The following is a 17,977-nucleotide window of genomic DNA, read 5'->3' as shown; positions in this document are numbered from 1 at the left end:
CTCTTCCCACAATGTCTTTGTCTGTCAAGAGGGAACACCAATTTCCCTACTTTTCTTCCCCTAAATCCTTTGAAATCCAGAAGGCTAAATTAAAAGTGGTGGATGGTAAAAGCATACCTGGGGTTAAAAGACCAGTTCCATTGCTCTATGTATGTTATAAAAACAAGTCAGCTAAAATCTTCCTGCCTGCCATCAGACTGCTCTAGAAGAAGGGTTAGTGCATGGGCACTATTCTAAGGCAGCCAGGACACTTACCATGCCCACAAGGAAGGTCTTCAAAGTTCCAGCCATGACTACAAGATGATGTCTCAAAGATTTAACCTTGGAATGGCATGGGACTAACCAATCAGAAAGGATAATAGCTTTGGTACTGAAACAGGGTCATGGAGGACCCTCAGCTTGCCAGGCCTTAAACTTTTAGTTTCTGGATATTGGCAAGTCCAATAGGTCCTGGGAAAGGGGCCAGGGAACCTGTAGCTGTGGCAGGGGCTTTTTACCAAATGGTGCAGGAGTAGATTACGTTTTAACCCTCACATGACTGAACTAATGTATACTGACTGACCACCAACATGACTAAAACCGTCTTGTCCAGGAATCCCCCATCAGGGTATTTTTAACTCTTTTACTTATGGGGCAAGCTGTGGAAAGAAAGTAAGGGATCTGCCCCTATTTTGAAGGCACTCTTGGGTGGAAATAAGAGGTGAGAGGGCTAGGATGATGGATATTCCATAGCCAATAGAAGCCTATGAACTATCCCGATGGGAGTGGGTGGTCAGAAATGTCATTCCAGATGGTGCAGAGCCCCTATCTGTGGAGGCCCCTTTCCCTCATGTCTGGCTTCACTCCACTTGGCCAAATTTCTGGTCACTATGGATTTTTCTACATAAGAATCCCTTAGGTTCTTGTGGTTCTTTAAAAGGATTTTAGATATGGGACCGACTTCATCTATTTGGTGCATAGTGCCCTGGAAGCCCTGCCTCAGTTGGACCTTGTTAATCCACCTGTCCATCTTGCACAGCACCAATCAATCAGAAAGTCAGAGGATCAGAAAATCCAGAGCCTGGAAACTGTGATGGAGGTTGGGCAGCATGGGGCCATGGATGAAGCTTAATTCCAGCAATTAGGTAGCCGTCCTATACATAACTGGCAAGCCACAACATATCCACAGCCAAACTGTTCTAACAGCTTTATTTACCCATTTTATAGCAAAGTTGCTATGATTCTGGCATAGTAAAGATTTGGAGGATTAAGAGAATTTCAGCAGGAAAGAATGATGCTCCATTAATGATATAATGTAGCAAAGAAATTTCCCACCATTCTTAGAAGCTTCTGTTCTATGATTTCTCTGCACAGTACATAGTTTGAAGGGGCAAGCTGCTTGCAGGAGAAAGGAGAATTTACAGGAAAGGGCATAGTTATAAGCTTTCAAGTTTCAAGATCTGCTGATAGATCTTCTGAGCAGAAACCTTGTCATTTTTATGCCAACACCGCCTTCCCAATGTGACTCCCCCATCCCATCTCCATCATGCTTTCTGGTACCACTTCTCAGCAGCTTTTTACTTTTCTAGCAGAAGCTCCTAATCACAGCTTGCCCTTTGGGATGGGCCCAGGCAAAAGCATTGAATGAGGTTTAGGTATGGGAGGTATCTCCAAGGTCTATGAGATTTCATCATCACAATGGGAAAAAGAGCATTAGAGCTGGGGACTTACCAAAGAATGTCCATCTCCTGGAGGCCGTCTGAATGAAGTGGGTTGGTGGCAGGCCCAGCACCTTCAACAAGTACAATGCAGTGGGTTCACTCTTGTGGAGTCACACATTAGAGCTGGATGGGACTTTGGCTAAATTTTGCTTCTACAGATAAGGACCAGGGGATATTAAGTGATAACCTCAAGCCAGTGATAAAAAGGCCAAAAGCATGGGTCTTCTGACTCCTAATTTAGGGCACTTTCAGTATTCTGAGTATCAATATCAGCCATGTTATTTTAAATAAGCATTAAGACCAACTGGAGGTAGCCCACTTTTAATGGCAGCCAGATCTCATTGTCAGAATAAATAAACCAGTGTATATGCTGACCACCCTTGAATTAAGGAATGACATATCCCAACTCTGGGAGGTGGAAATCACCAGATGGGCATCAGTCCACTATATGACAAAAGAAAAGAAAAGTGTAGCACCTACTTATTCACCTTTACCCACTGCAGCCTATAGGGATGTACAGAGACAGAAATTACAGGTGTCCTCAGCCCTAGGTTACCTATCCCTGCAGCTGGGTTCCCAGCCACATCCATGCACAACACTATCCTCCTCCTCCTCCTCCTCCTTCTCCTCCTCCTCCTCCTCTGCCTCCTCCTCTGCCTCAGTGACACTGAGGTCAGGAGGAAGCTGAATCAGTTCTGGGCCGGGGGGGACCTCAACCCAGATCCCATGCTCCCCAATTCTTCTTGGTATTGGAAACAGGATTGGTTCAGGAATGCTTCATTAAATCATTCATCATCAACCTTAGAAGCCAAGTACTCTGATCATCTCATTTTACAGAGATCCAGAAGGGAGAACTGACTTGCCCAAGAGAAAGGGCTGGGACTAGACTCCATGTTTACTGATTTCCAGGCCAGTGTTCATTCCATCATCGTTATCATTTATAGCTATTATTACATAAATTATTTTAATACTTATTAGTTTCAACCATGAAATGAAACTATGTTTAATAATTCTCAAGGGTATGTGCGTGTCCCTTTGACCATCCATAACTTCGTGTCGATCTAGAAAATATAAATTTGGGATGGATAGATAGATAGATAGATAGATATTAGATAGATAATTAGAAAGACTAAGATATATATATATATACACACATATATACACATATATATACACACACACACACACATATATAGAGAGAGAGAGAATATCTTTGTCCACAGTCAAAATATTTTTGTTCACTGGTATAATCCTAAAATGCGAAATTTCTAATTTTTTAGGGTTATTTTCTCCTGTTTTGTCTAATTTAGCTCCATAATACGATGCCTTTAAGAATAATACATAATAAATAATCATACAATGAGTCTTGGTAAAGCTTTTTTATTGGAAAATATTCTTTCCAAAAAGTCAGGATAGTGAATGACTAATGACTGAACAATACATAGATTTGTATAGGTGTCATCTCTGGTTTTTAGATATTTCTGAGTACATTTGAAAGACTGGTATAACAGTTTCATTTTAAAATGTCACAAAAACAGACATATAGACCAATGGAACAGAATAGAGAGTCCATAGAGTTGGACCCTCAACTCTATGGTCAAATAACCTTCGACAAAGCAGGAAAAAATATGCAATGGAAAAAAAGACAGTCTCTTCAATAAATGGTGCTGGGAAAATTGGGCAGCTATATACAGAAGAATAAAACTTGACCATTCTCTAACACCATACACAAAGATAAACTCAAAATGGATGAAAGATCTCAATGTGAGACAGGAATCCATCAAAATCCTAGAGGAGAACATAGGCAGTAACCTCTTCGACATCAGCCACAGCAACTTCTTTCAAGATACATCTCCAAAGGCAAGTGAAACAAAAGCAAAAATGAACTTTTGGAACTTCATCAAGATAAAAAGCTTCTGCACAGCAAAGGAAACAGTCAACAAAACAAAGAGGCAACCCACAGAATGGGAGAAGATATTTGCAAATGACACTACAGACAAAGGGCTGATAGCCAAGATCTATAAAGAACTTCTCAAACTCAACACCCAAAAAACAAATAATCAAGTCAAAAAATGGGCAGAAGGCATGAACAGACACTTCTCCAAAGAAGACATACAAATGGCCAACAGACACATGAAAAAATGATCATCATCATTAGCCATCAGGGAAATTCAAATCAAAACCACACTGAGAGACCACCTTACACCAGTTAGAATGGCAAAAATTGACAAGGCAAGAAACAACAAATGTTGGAGAGGTTGTGGAGAAAGCGGAACCCTCTTACACTGTTGGTGGGAATGCAAGTTGGTACAGCCACTTTGGAAAACAGTGTGGAGGTGCCTCAAAAAATTAAAAATAGAGGTACCCTGTGACCCAGCAATTGCACTGCTGGGTATTTACCCCAAAGACACAGATGTAGTGAAAAGAAGGGCCATATGCACCCCAATGTTCATAGCAGCAATGTCCGCAATAGCCAAACTGTGGAAAGAGCCGAGATGCCCTTCAACAGATGAATGGATAAAGAAGATGTGGTCCATATATACAATGGACTATTACTCAGCCATCAGAAAGGATGAATACCCAACTTTTACATCAACATGGATGGGACTGGAGGAGATTATGCTAAGTGAAATAAGTCAAGCAGTGAAAGTCAATTATCATATGGTTTCACTTATTTGTGGAACATAAGGAACAGCATGGAGGACATTAGGAGAAGGAAGGGAAAAATGAAGGGGGGAGATCGGAGGGGGAGATGAACCATGAGAGACTATGGACTCCGAGAAACAAACTGAGGGTTTTAGAGGGGAGGGGGTTGGGGGGATAGGTTAGCCCAGTGATGGTATTAAGGAGGGCATGTACTGCATGGAGCACTGGGTGTTATACGAAAACAATGAATCGTGGAACACTACATCAAAAACTAATGATGTAATGTATGGTGATTAATATAATAAAAAAAACCCAAAAAACTAATGATGTACTGTATGGTGATAACATAACATAATAAAATTAAATTAAATTAAAAAATAAAAAAATAAAAATAAAATGTCACTATTCTAGCAGAAAGAGAAATTAAGAAAATAATTGCACCAATATAATGTCTAAGAATAAACTTAACCAAAGAAGTAAAAGAGCTGTACTCTGGAAACTCTAAAATACTGATGAAAGACATTGAAGATGACATAAACAAATGGAAAAATATTCCATGTTCATGGATTGGGAGAACAAATATTGTTAAAATGTCCATACTACCCAAAGCAATCTATAGATTTAATGAAATCCTTACCAAAATACAAACAGCATTTTTCACAGAATTAGAACAAATAATCCTAAATTTTGTATGTAACCACAAAAGACCCCAAATAGCCAAAGCAATCTTGAAAAAGAAGAACAAAACTGGAGGTATCACAATCCCAGATTTTAAGATATACTATAAAGGTGTAGTAATCAAAACAGTATAGTGCTAGTACAAAAATAGACACATAGATCAAAGGAACCAAATAGAAAGCCCAGAAATAAATCCATGACTATATGGTCAATTCATCTTTGATAAAAGAGGCAAGACTATGCAATGGAAAAAAGACAGGATTATACCAGTGAACAAAGACATTTGACTATGAACAAAGATCTAATCTCTCTCTCTCTGTCTCTCTCTCTATAGATGATAGATAGATGATGATAGATAGATGATAGATAGATAGATAGATAGATAGATGATAGATAGATAAATATATATATATGTTAGTCTATCTAATTATCTGATCCCTATCTATCTATCTATCTATCATCCACCTACCTACCTACCTACCTATACATCCATCCATCCCACATTTCTATTTTCTAGATCGACTCCAACAGTGTTGGGAAAACTGGACAACAACATGTAAAAGAATGAAAATGGACCACTTTCTAACACCATACACAAAATAAACTCAAAGGGGATTAAACCTAATGTGAGACCTGAAACCATAAGAATCCTAGAAGAGAGCATAGGCAGTAATTTCTCTGACATCAGCCATAGCAACATTTTTCTAGATATGTCTCCTAAGGCAAGGGAAGTAAAAGCAAAAATAAACTGCTGAGACTACATCAAAATAAAATACTTTTTGCACAGCAAAGGAAACAATCAACAAAACTGAAAGACAACCTACCAAATGGGAAAAGGTATTTGTAAATGACATATCTAATTAAGTGTTAATATCCAAAATATATGAAAAATTTATACAACTCAACATCTAAAAAATAAATAATCCAATTAAGAATGGGCAGAGGACACAATTAGACATTTTTCCAAAGAAGACATCCAGATGGCCAACAGATACATGAAAAGATATTCAACATCACTCATCATCAGGGAAATGCAAATCAAATCCACAATGAGATATCACCTCACACCTGTCAGAATGGCTAAAGTAAAAAACACAAGAAACAACAAGTGCTGACAAGGATGTAGAGAAAAAGGAACTCTTATGCACTGTTGGAGGGAATGCAAACTGGTGCAGCCACTGTAGAAAACAGTATGGAGATTCCTCAAGAGATTAAAAATATAATTACCATATGATCCCATAATTCCACTACTGGACATTTACCCAAAGAATACAAAAGCACTAATTTCAAAAGATAAATGCACCCCTATGTTTATTGCAGCATTATTTACAATAGCCAAATTATGGAAGCAACACAAATGTCCATCAATAGATGAATGGATAAAGATGTGGTACACACACACACACACACACATATACATATATATATATATAGAGAGAGAGAGAGAGATGTATATATATAAGAAGTTGTGGTGTATATATATATATATATATATGATGTGTGTGTGTGTATATATATATAAAGATGTGGTATATATGTATATATAGATGTGGTATATATATAATGGAATATTACTCATCTATAAAAAAGAATGAAATCTTGCTACTTGCAACAACATGGATGGATCTACAGAATATGATGCTAAGTGAAATGTTAGATAAACACAAATACCATACGGCTTCATTTATATTTGGAATTTAAAAAACAAAACAAATCAACAAAGATAAATGAGACAAACAAAAAAACAGACTCTTAACTATAGAGAACAAACAGATGGTTACCAGAAAGGAGATGGGTGGAGGATGGGTGAACTAGGTGAATGGAATTAAGAGTACACTTATCAGGGTGCCTGGGTGGCTCAGTCGGTTAAGTGTCCAACTCTTGATTTCGGCTCAGGTTGTAATCTCAGGGTCATCAGATTGAACCCCACGTTGGGCTCTCTGCTGGGAATGGAACCTGCTTAAGATTCTTTCTTTCTCTCTCCCTCTGCCCCTCCCCATCCCACCCACCTTCGACTCATGCTCGAGAGTGCTCTCTCTCTCAAAAAAAGTAGAGTACACTTGTCATGTTGAGCACAAAATGTATAGAATTATTGAATCACTACATTGTACACCTGAAACTAATATAACACTGTATGTTAATTATACTGGAATTAAAATTTTTTAAATGATTAAAAAATAAACAAAAAGAAAAATGTCACTTTCATAATATGTTGGAAATTTCATCCTCTGCAATTTAATATATATATTTATATATATTTATATATATAAATATAAATAAATAAATATATATAATATATAATATTATATATAAATATATATGTTATATGTTATATATAATATATATTTATATATAATAATTTATATATTTATATATATTTATATATATATATAAATATATAATATTTATATATTTAATATAAAAATGTTAGATACCAACTCAAAAGTGTACAGAGGGGCACATAATTCCAAAAATACTTTTAGGGAACATCCAACAACAAAAAAGTATGCAGGCCACTGCCCGACAGCGACTGATGTAGCTCAGTGTTTGCATGCAAGCTAAGGATCCTGCGGCGGCCCTCCCCCTCACCTCCATGATGCAGGCCAGCTGCTCTACTTCATTCTCCCCAGGGAAGAGAGGGTAGCCTGTGTACAACTCAGCCATGATGCAGCCCAGGCTCCACATATCAATGGCCATGTTGTAGGGATGGCCCAGAATCACTTCTGGGGATCTATAGAACCGGCTTTGGATGTAGGTATATACTGTGGGGAAAGAAAGAGAACCATCAGGTAAAATCCTCCTCTCCAAAACACACTTCCTCAGGACACCTTCTCAAGGGAAGGTCGAGGATAACTAAGACTCCCCCACCACTTTTCACTCTCCAGGCTTTTCAGGGAGATGGAAACACAAGTGCTGACCAGCACTTCTTTTTTTTTTTTTTAAGATTTTATTTTTATATTTGAGAGAGAGAATGAGAGAGAGAGAGAGCATGAGAGGGGGGAGTCAGAGGGAGAAGCAGACTCCCTGCTGAGCAGGGAGCCCGATGCGGGACTCAATCCCAGGACTCCAGGATCATGACCTGAGCCAAAGGCAGTCGCTTAACCAACTGAGCCACCCAGGCGCCCTGATCAGCACTTCTGAGTCAAGTTACGTATATAATCTCATCAAATCTTCACAGCAACCTGATTATCATGTGGTGTTACTATCCTCACTTTATTGGTCAAGAACTCTAAAGTAGGCGTTCTAGGGAAAGATATTTAAGTTAGCCAAACTTTATGAAAAAGGAAACAGACTAATATAAAGCTAAATTTACAAACTATCACGTTAATTTGGGGTAGATGCCTTCTGAAAGTATTGTGATTTGGCAAGGGAAGAGGCATATTAAAATGGAAAAAGAAACATGCAAAATGCACACTCTTCTAACATGTATTCAATGTATTATGTGCATTGTGTTGTATAATGTAAAGAAGGAAGAGCCCACAAAATCTCAGCAGGTAAAGCTGTACAGAAGACAGTACTATGGGGAGCCTAGATTTTACAGAGGTGGGAGAAACGGGACACTACAGTTACTTCCACATGCTGACATTCTTTACCCAGATACTGGCAGGGCAAGGATTCTGTAGTCACTTGTCTGTTGTTTGAATTGTTTACAGTAAAAACATAACAATTTTGTGATTTAAAACAAAATAAAGATATAATAAAAATGACTTTTATACCCTGCCTACATCCAAAATGCTTTTGATGCACTTTGCAAAGTACATATATACACAGTGTAACTTTAAAAAATGGATTTAATGGACACTTCTATAATACTTAACATGTTGGGACGCCTGGATGGCTCAGTCAGTTAAGCATCTGCCTTTGGCTCAGGTCATGATCTCAGGGTCCTGGGACCCGGTCCTGCATTGGGCTCCTTGCTCAGCAGGGAGCCTGCTTCTCCCTCTGCCTGCCCCCTCTCTCTCTCTGACAAATAAATAAATAAAATATTTTAAAAAAAAATCCTTAACATGTGCCAGGCACTATTCCAAGTGCTTCATACAGAGCAACTCTCAGTCCTTATGACAATCCTGTGAAGCAGGTGCTATGATTGTCCCCATTTTAAAATGAGAAAACTGAGGCATACAAAGATTAAATAAATTATCAAGGTCACTCAGCTATGTGGCAGAGCTGGGATTTGAACTCAGGCTGTTCAAGTCTGGTATCCATAATCTATACTGCCTCGTGGTTAAAATAAAGATAAAGGGAAGTCAGAAGCTATATAAAGGGGGAAGTGACTATCTGAAGGCAAGGATAGGATCATTACAAATTCTGTTGGGAGCATGCTGGCAGCCAAGGCAAGAAAGAGGCTGCACAGCTTTCATGGCTGAGAAGAGTAAGCAAATGAGTACTTTGTGGGAGGCAGACTGTTTTCTAGCTGGAATTTCTTATGGGTTCCGTACATAAAGGATAACATGTGTCTTCGAAAGTAGTGCTGCAGAATATTTAGAAACAACCATCTAGTAGTCTTTTCTTTAGCCTCAGGAGGCTTCCTCTGACCCTCCCTGCCACCACGAAGGCTGGTCCCAAACCCCTCTTTGCTGTTGCCTTGATACGGTCTGTACGTATTTATAATCACTGCACCTGTCCTGTTACCTTTGTATCTTTGTTTCTTCCATTGAACTGTAAACAATCAAAGCACAGGATGTGTTCGGTTTTTTGTTCCTATACCCAGAACGGTGACAAACACATACAAGATACTCAATTAAGTGTTTGTTAAATGGTACATGTTCTTGCCATCAAACTTGATAAAAGTCAAAGAAGAGGCACTTAAATCAAGTTCAGTGACAGTTGTACAAATGTACTCCAAGGCTGCTTTCTGGATTCTAGCCTGGAAAAAAATATAAAGTCTAGAGAGCTTAGGGCAGTGACTCCCAAACCTCAGAATGGCTGTGTGTTCTACAGTACAGACTGCTGGGATCTCCCCCAGATATTTAGATTCGGTACATCTGGGGTGAGGCCCTGGGAGCTGTAAATTTTCAGAGGCCTCTAGTAATTCAGATGCACACCTAGTTAGTTTTGGGAGCCAAGGCTCTGGGGTAATTTCAGATACAGAATTTAAGAGCTGTAAAGGACCTTTGTGGTATTTGAGTCCAATCTTCTCATTTTATAGATGAGGAGACTTAGGCTCAGAGAAGTGAAGCATCTTGTTCAAAATCACACCAGCAATTGCTGTGGCTGAGTCCAGACTAGAACCCAGGTGACCTCACATCGGAAGTGGTGTTTCATTCAGTAAGGGAAAGAAATCGCAATAGGAAAATTCAGACAAAGGGACCAGAACGTGCCTACCTTTCTGGTGTTCATAACAGCTTGATCCAAAGTCAATGACTTTAACAGAGACTTGGCCCTTTTGGTATAACACTATATTCTCCTAGAGAGAAGGAGAAAGTCAGACGTCAGTTTTAATAATGTTGCTCTACACACTCTATTTACCAGAATGCCTGCCATCCTCCAGGACCCAGTTCAAAATGTGACCAGTTCCAAGATGGCCTCATCCCACATCTCCAAACCATGTTCTCCCCCCTCCTCTGACTTCCCATTCGATTTGTGGTCTGTACCTCTTGTTTGGACCCAGCATTTGCTGCTTTGCAGTATTTCCTTTGCATATATTTTGTCTCCTTTCCCATATAGAATGTGTAACTCCTGAACCCTATGGGTTTATTTTTATCTCCTTGGCACCAGACTCTATCTCTTGCTTGCCTAAGGTCTTAGAAATATCACTGACTGAATTTAATGTTTCCATTAAGTGCTCCCCCAACATACTGATATGTCAGTAATGGACCAAAAAAAGGCAATAATTTAATTTGAGTTGTGATTCTTTCGCTGACTTTGGGGAAAACGTGAAACCAGTGTCGCCGGAGAGTTGTGGTTAAGCAAGCAGAGCTCCTGGGCTCTCAGAGCATGAGGGTGTACTACCTAGGCCTGGAGTTTAAAGCCCCAGTCATGTTTTCACAGCTCTCAGTATCAAATGAATTGACTATTATGAATATCAGATGAATTAGTTCCTTACTGAGTCCTTAACTTTCTAGATATGACACAGCAGGCCTGGCCTGAAGCCTCCAGCATCACAAATTAAGAAAGTACAAATTTAGTCCATATACCTTTCCTAAAGAATATCTATATTAACTGGAAGAGTTCATTCAGCAAAAGTCGTTAAAAAGCAGACATTTCTAGTGTGTCTCCAGACCAGTGGAAAGGTTCCTTAACTAAATGGTGTAGGCCTTCCCATCATATTGACAGAAAAACTCTATAGTGGGGATGGATGCATCAGACCATCAGAGCTCACTGAAACTATCCTAACTCCTTGATTATTTTTTTTAATTTTAAATTCAATTAATTAACATATAGTGTATTATTAGTTTCCAGGGTAGAGTTCAGTGATTCATCAGTTGTATATAATACCCAGTGATCATTATATCAAGTGCCCTTCTTATTGTCCATCACCCAGTTACTGCATCCCCCCACCCACCTCCCCTCCAGCAACCCTCAGTTTGTTTCCTATGATTAAGAGTCTCTTATGCTTTTCTCCATCTCTAATTTTGTCTTGTTTTATTTTTCCCTCCCTTCCCCTATGCTCATCTGTTTTGTCTCTTAAATTCCACATATGAGTGAAATCGTATGATAATTGTCTTTCTCTGATTGACTTATTTCGCTTAGCATAATACCCTCTAGTTACATCCACGTCATTGCAAATGGCAAGACTTCATTTTTTTTGATGGCTAATATATATACCACATCTTCTTTATCCATTCATCTGTCAATGGACATCTGGGCTCTTTCCATTTTTGACTATTGCGGACATTGCCACTATAAACATTGGGGTGCAGGTGCCCCTTCAGATCACTACATTTGTATCTTTGAATAATTCCCTGATTCTTGATCTACACTCACCAAGCACTCTCCTGGTTGCATGCACACTTTTCTAGGGGCATATATACTTCAGTTTACTATTTCTCAAAGAAATCCATTATATCATGTGAATTTCCTTGCTTAGAGTCAGTCCCCTAAGCCCAAAAACCATGGATGTAGTGACTCTTTGAAGCTGCAAAGCTGAGGATTAGGAACTTGAATGTGGAGAATAAATCAATGTATCACCATTCTTGTGAGACTCTACCAGTAAACCCTGAGAGAACATCTCTATCTTGTCAATATTGGATTGTAAAAATATCCCAAATTTGCCCAATGAGTTACGGTTTTTTAAAAATTTTGTTTTGGTATGGAGGTTCCTCAAAAAGTTAAAAATAGAACCCCCCTACAATCCACTAATCACAATACTGGGTATTTACCCCCAAAATACAAAAACACTAATTCAAAGGGATGCATGCACCCCTATGTTTATAGCAGCATTATTTACAATAACCAAATTATGGAAGCAGCCCAAGAGTCCATCAGCTGATGATTGGATAAAGAAGAGGTGTACAATAGAATACTACTCAGCCAAAAAAAAAAAAAAAGAACGAAATCTTGCCATTTGCAACAACATGGATGGATCTAGAGAGTATAATGCTAAGGGAAATAAGTCAGTCAGATGAAGACAAATACCATATGATTTCACTCACATGTGGAATTTAAGAAACAAAACCAATGAGCAAGAAAAGAGAGAGAGAGAAACCAAGAAACAGACTCTTAACCATAGAGAACAAACTAATGGTTATCAGATGGGAAGTGGGTGGGGGGATAAGGGAAATAGGTGATGGGGATTAAAGAGCACACTTATCATGATGAGCACCAGGTATGGTATGGAAATGTTGAGTCACTATATTGTACACCTGAAACTGATATAACACTGTGTTAACTATACTGGAATTAAAATAAAAAACAATAAAAAAAATCGACTGTTTCAGGGAGGGTGAGGAGAAGGGAATGAGGAAAAGTTAAGGGATATTTGCATATCTGTGAGAATCATCTTGTTTTTGGAACCAGCTCCTGATTGAATATCTTCACACCCTTATACCTTTCCCCTAGCTACCTCTCTGTACTCCTCAAGCTTGCAATCATTAACTCTTCTAACAAGCATTTATTTGTTGCCTACCATTACTATTGCCAGGTACCATGACAGATCCTGGGAATAAAATGGTGAGAAGACAATGGTCCCTGACCTTGGGGGAGCTTGCAGTCAGTGGAAGATAAAGAAACCATCCCTACATAGCAACCAGGGCAATAATAGAGCTAGGTATAGAATACCAGCAGGACATGTGGGAAGGGCACATTCAGTTGGAGCAGAGGATTTGCTGTACCCTAGAACCAACTCAGAGTACAGTGCATAAACTCAGGATTTAGTACAGCAGTTCTCCATCTCTCTGCATAACATATGTCTCTGCACACCCCCAAGCCTTCTGTAGGAAAGCCCTCAGACCTTCCTGCTCCTGTCAGTCTTGATGATAAACTACATCTCTCTGCATTGCCCTGATATCTGTCCCTTAGTCTTCACCGAATCTCTCGTGGTTTATACAACATATAAACATAACTGCTTGGCTTCCACCCTGGAGCCTTGGTTATGATGGCTTCCCAGTTACCACCAGGAAACAGAATGGGGCAAACAATTTCTGAGGGTGGGAACCAGCTCCCCTGTCAGGACAGAGCTTGTACTCACAGGCTTGAGATCACAGTGAATGATTTTCTCTACATAAAGCATTTGCAAACACTTCAAAACAGAGAGGGTGAAGCGCCGAACTACTGACAGATTGAAGCCTTGAAAGCTATTATTCTTCATCAACTCATATAAGTTGATTCTGGAAAAGAGAGAGAGAAAGTGATGTGTATCAGTGCAGAAGGTATAATGCTGAGTTTGAACCTGCAAACAATCCCATATCACCTGGTTTCCCTCTGGTAGTAGGCAAACCGCAGACCGGGAGGCAGGGCTTTCAAGTCCTATAAACTCAACCTTCCCCTTGATTCATGGTGGATCTGGTGTGAACTCCACTGTGCTGGGCTTTCAGATGTCCCCTTGTTTCTTATGTGGCAAGGTCATTAACCACTTTGTTACTCATGTGGGTGTTAAAACGTTGGGCCAAACTTCTGAAATATTCATAGTTTCTCAGGCCCTTGGAAGAGATCCAGGAAGTCCACCACCCAACCAAGTGGCCACCCCTGCCCCAAACTAACAAGGCTATCTAAAGACATATAAATGTTCCTGATAGGTAAGGCAACAAGAGAGTGGATAGATAGGGGCTGAGGCAAAATGGAGAAGCCCTACCCTATCTAAAGTGAGCCTGGATGCTTGGTTCCATCCAACTGTAGCCTTGCAGAAATGAGGGTTTACTCTTGCTAGATTATACCAAATTTTCTAAACAGCCTGCACTATTGTATAAAAGCCTGCTATATTATGTGAAATCTGCTGACTTACAAATGTTGGAAACAAATGCAAAGCATTTTAACAAGAAAAATATATCTGTGAGCTGCCAGTTTGTGACTCTGCAAACCATAAGATGGGGAGAGGAGGGAAAGAAGGGGCACAACCCAGAAACATCTCCTTCCTGGTTTCTCCCAATCTTCCATTTCCAAGCCTTCTCTAACTCTGGAAGTATTTAGGAAGCTATTCGTTCTTGGGGAGTACAGGGGAGATGTGAAGCTCTAGCCTCATTCTGACTGGCTGTGTGACCCTGGGCAACTCCTAACCTCTCTGGTCTTTGGATTCACCCTCCGCACGCCTGTCCCCCCTCTCTTTTCAGAGCTTTTTTAAGTACAATGACATCTAACTGTGCAAATACTGTGAGTAATGGTCTAGAAAGGCAGCCTGGCTTGTTCATTTTGACAGAAGGAAGATAATTCGCCTCTGTATACTGGGAAGTGGACCACATTTTGTAGTCATCAGAGATGCTGAGAAGAGTATCAACCTTCCTTCTGATTCCAATTTAGCTGGTTCCTAGAATTTCACTAACAGCAATGGTGTCATGGGAGCACCAAGCTACCAGCTCAGTGAATCCCATAATACTGAGCCTCTGAGCATCTACCCTAATTATTCCCCTTTGCTAAATGCTTTCTGGGTTTCTGGTTTTGTTCAAATTATGGAAGATGGTCTTCTCAGAGAGAAAAGTAATCAAATTAGCATGTCCTTCCAATTATCACACCCTTCCAGCTCCAATATTCAGCTAGGTGATGCCAATCTATTTCAGTCAGGTTCTGCTTCCTGACCAAAAATACCTGCTCCTATCCCTATTTGCTCAAAATCAAAGTCCTTTCCCCACTGGGAACAGCTAGCTTCCTGTTCCCTTGGGTTCCAACCTCAGCACCACAGGATTATAAAGCCAGTGAGTGGGGACATGGTGGCAAAGGATAGTCCTTTTCAATATATTTCAGTATCAATCTTGAGGGCAGAGGGCTTGAATTGGTTATGTCACCCAGTTTGGCACCCAGAACTTAGGCAGCACATCCTGAGTATGCTGGCAGGTGACAGGCATGACTGAGGGATGGGGTGAGATGGGCAGCTTTGGGCCCAGCTCCTTTGACTCCTTGGCCATCGTGTCCACTCTAGTCATTAAAAGCTCACATCTAGAAAAATCTAGTGTTCTGACCTCAAAATTTCTTTTCTGTCACCTTAAGCAATTTTTCAAAAGAAAATGAATTAAAAGAAAAAGCAGCTGACCCCAGGAGTTCAAAGGTGATGCAGAGATGATTGCGAAAATAGAAAAAGTCCTTCATGTGTACCACATTGTGGGTGTTGTCTTTGTCCTTCCTTCTGAGAGCTTCCAGGATCTTCAGCTCCACCAGGGCCTGGTGGTGAAATCTGAAGTGGTGGGGGAGTGGCAGGGAGGATAGGAAATGGGGACAGAATTCACAGTGTCATGTCATGCTACAGCAGTTAGCCCCTTTCTCCAGCCCCTCCCCATCACCCCAACAAGACTGTCCAGGGAGAGGGGGCAGAAAGCACTAAAAGCTTCATATTCTTGCTTCCTCTGTGCCCCATTGTGAAATTAGATAGAGAAAGAGGAAAAGGATGAGGAAGATCAAAGGAAAACGCAGAGTTAGGAAGGGTTGGCATTATGAAGGGGCCAGAATCACGCAGACCACCTCTCCCATGGCCTAGGCCATCTACCAAACCACACCTCTTCTTATTCCTGATGATTTTCAAGGCCACCAACTCATTGTTTTTGTGATCCAAGCACTTGGCCACCTGTCCAAAGGACCCTTTCCCGATCATCTCCAAAACCTCATAGCGGTAGGCAATGTGGTCATGCAGGACCTGCAGAAGCCAGACCAGGGTAAGGAACAGAGTCATAGGCTCTGGGGCTTCCCTGATAGTGGGGCCCCTGTGTCAGCCCATGGTTTACGCCTGGGGGAACTTTCTGAACTGCACCAGGTATTTGTGTAATTCCCATCCTCCTCTCATTGCTTAGGTTGTTGCTCGGATCCCAGGCTACCAAGGTGGTGCCAGGAAGGTCCCACAGGCTCTATCCATGTCAGGCAGTGCAAAGAACATTGGATGGTCTTTAGAAAACTTGGGTTCTAGGGACACCTGGGTGGCTCCGTCTGGTTAAGCGTCTGCCTTAGGCTCAGGTCATGATCAGGGTCCTGGGATCGAGTCCTGCATCAGGCTCCCTGCTCAGCGGGGAGTCTGCTTCTCCCTCTGCCTGCCGCTCCCCCTGCTTGTGCACACACACACACACACACACTCTCTCTCTCTCTGTCTCTCTCTCTCTGACAAATAAGTAAATAAAATCTTTAAAAATTAAAAATTAAAAAAAAGAAAACTTGGGTTCTAGTCCCAGCCCTGCTATTACCTCTAGTTTTCTGCTTATGTGGGAACCTGCAAAGTAAGAGGACTGAACAAAGTGGCTCTCAGGTCCCTTCCAGTTTGGATATTTCATAATTCTTGAATGCAGCTGAGCAGTAGCCTCAGTTTGGGGGAAGTTCTATTTCAGACCCCTGGTGTGTCTGTTCTGCCTCTTCCTGGTCAGATCTAGTTCTCCTCTTGACTTATCCAGATTTAATTCTAACTTGACAGTAAGCAGTACAGAACTCAAACCTTTCTCAACTAAGAAGAGAAGCATTTTCCAAGAGCCAGAATCACCCATTCCCTCCAAGGGCTGGAAACTAGAGAACAGGTATTTATTCAAAGCAACGGGAAATTTTTAATTAAAAAGACTTTATCTGCATATCTTCAGACAAGTCACTTACTAACTCTGAGCTGAGTGCCCTCATCTGTAACTGAAGATCCTGGATAAGAACCTCTAATGCCTTCCAGTTCTGAGAATCTCTGATTCCCAGTTTTGCACTCAGGAATTTGGGAGAGATGAAAGACATATGTTTGTATACAAGTCCTCAGGAAGTGTTTGTGATTCTGTGGTGGTAGTTCTTTCATATAGCAGGAATCAGGATCATGAATATGAACAGGTACAACTTTACTAATTGTGGAAGTGGATTGCCCTACTTGTACAGGTTTGTTATGACAATGTACAGGGAAAGGGCAATGGACAAGTTCTGCACATGTTGGCATAAAGGTATTTTGTACAGGTCACCAGTTTGGTTGTATCATAATTATTTATCTACATGTCAACTTTGACATTGATTGTCATTACTTGAGGCTAAGAACCAGGTTGTACTCATTTTTATATTTCCTTTTATATTTCCAGAGTCTAGCACATGCTCAAGCATATGATAGGTTCTCAAATAGGTATTCAATTAATGATCGCTGACAATAGAAATGAGAATGCAATTGTGCTGCTTGTTTGGGAATTTGGCACGCACTGGAATGCAATGAAGATGGAGATTCTGAGTATACAGTGAGCAAGCATCATCTACCTGCCTGCCTCCACCAGTAGCATAGCTCCCTAATATTTGAGACTGAGGAACTGAGTTCCAGTGAATTAACTTAAAGGTAGTGCTGACATCCCTGGGGAATTTCCCAGAGACTCTACACCCAGGTAGGGTTTGGGGTGGAGGAGCTGAGGATGTCTGGATGAATTGGAAGTAAGGTT

General features: G+C 40.5%; 1 protein-coding gene across 1 annotated transcript in view; it reads right to left on the bottom strand.

Annotated features, from left to right (window-relative positions):
- The window catches only part of DYRK4 (dual specificity tyrosine phosphorylation regulated kinase 4), a 36,082-nt gene that overhangs the window by 6,105 nt on the left and 12,000 nt on the right, over positions 1-17,977 (bottom strand). The window contains exons 5-10 of the mRNA XM_078074087.1: positions 16,106-16,242; positions 15,646-15,786; positions 13,654-13,792; positions 10,350-10,431; positions 7,614-7,786; positions 1,711-1,771 (exon numbers count right to left, since the gene is read on the bottom strand). Of these exons, the coding sequence (XP_077930213.1) occupies positions 1,711-1,771; positions 7,614-7,786; positions 10,350-10,431; positions 13,654-13,792; positions 15,646-15,786; positions 16,106-16,242 (733 nt within the window). The remainder of the gene's footprint in view (positions 1-1,710; positions 1,772-7,613; positions 7,787-10,349; positions 10,432-13,653; positions 13,793-15,645; positions 15,787-16,105; positions 16,243-17,977) is intronic.

This window comes from Halichoerus grypus, chromosome 6, assembly GCF_964656455.1.
Source record: "Halichoerus grypus chromosome 6, mHalGry1.hap1.1, whole genome shotgun sequence".
Classification (NCBI taxonomy): Eukaryota; Metazoa; Chordata; class Mammalia; order Carnivora; family Phocidae; genus Halichoerus; species Halichoerus grypus.
Note: the sequence above shows the minus strand (reverse complement) of the source record. Positions and strands in the feature narration are given on the sequence as shown.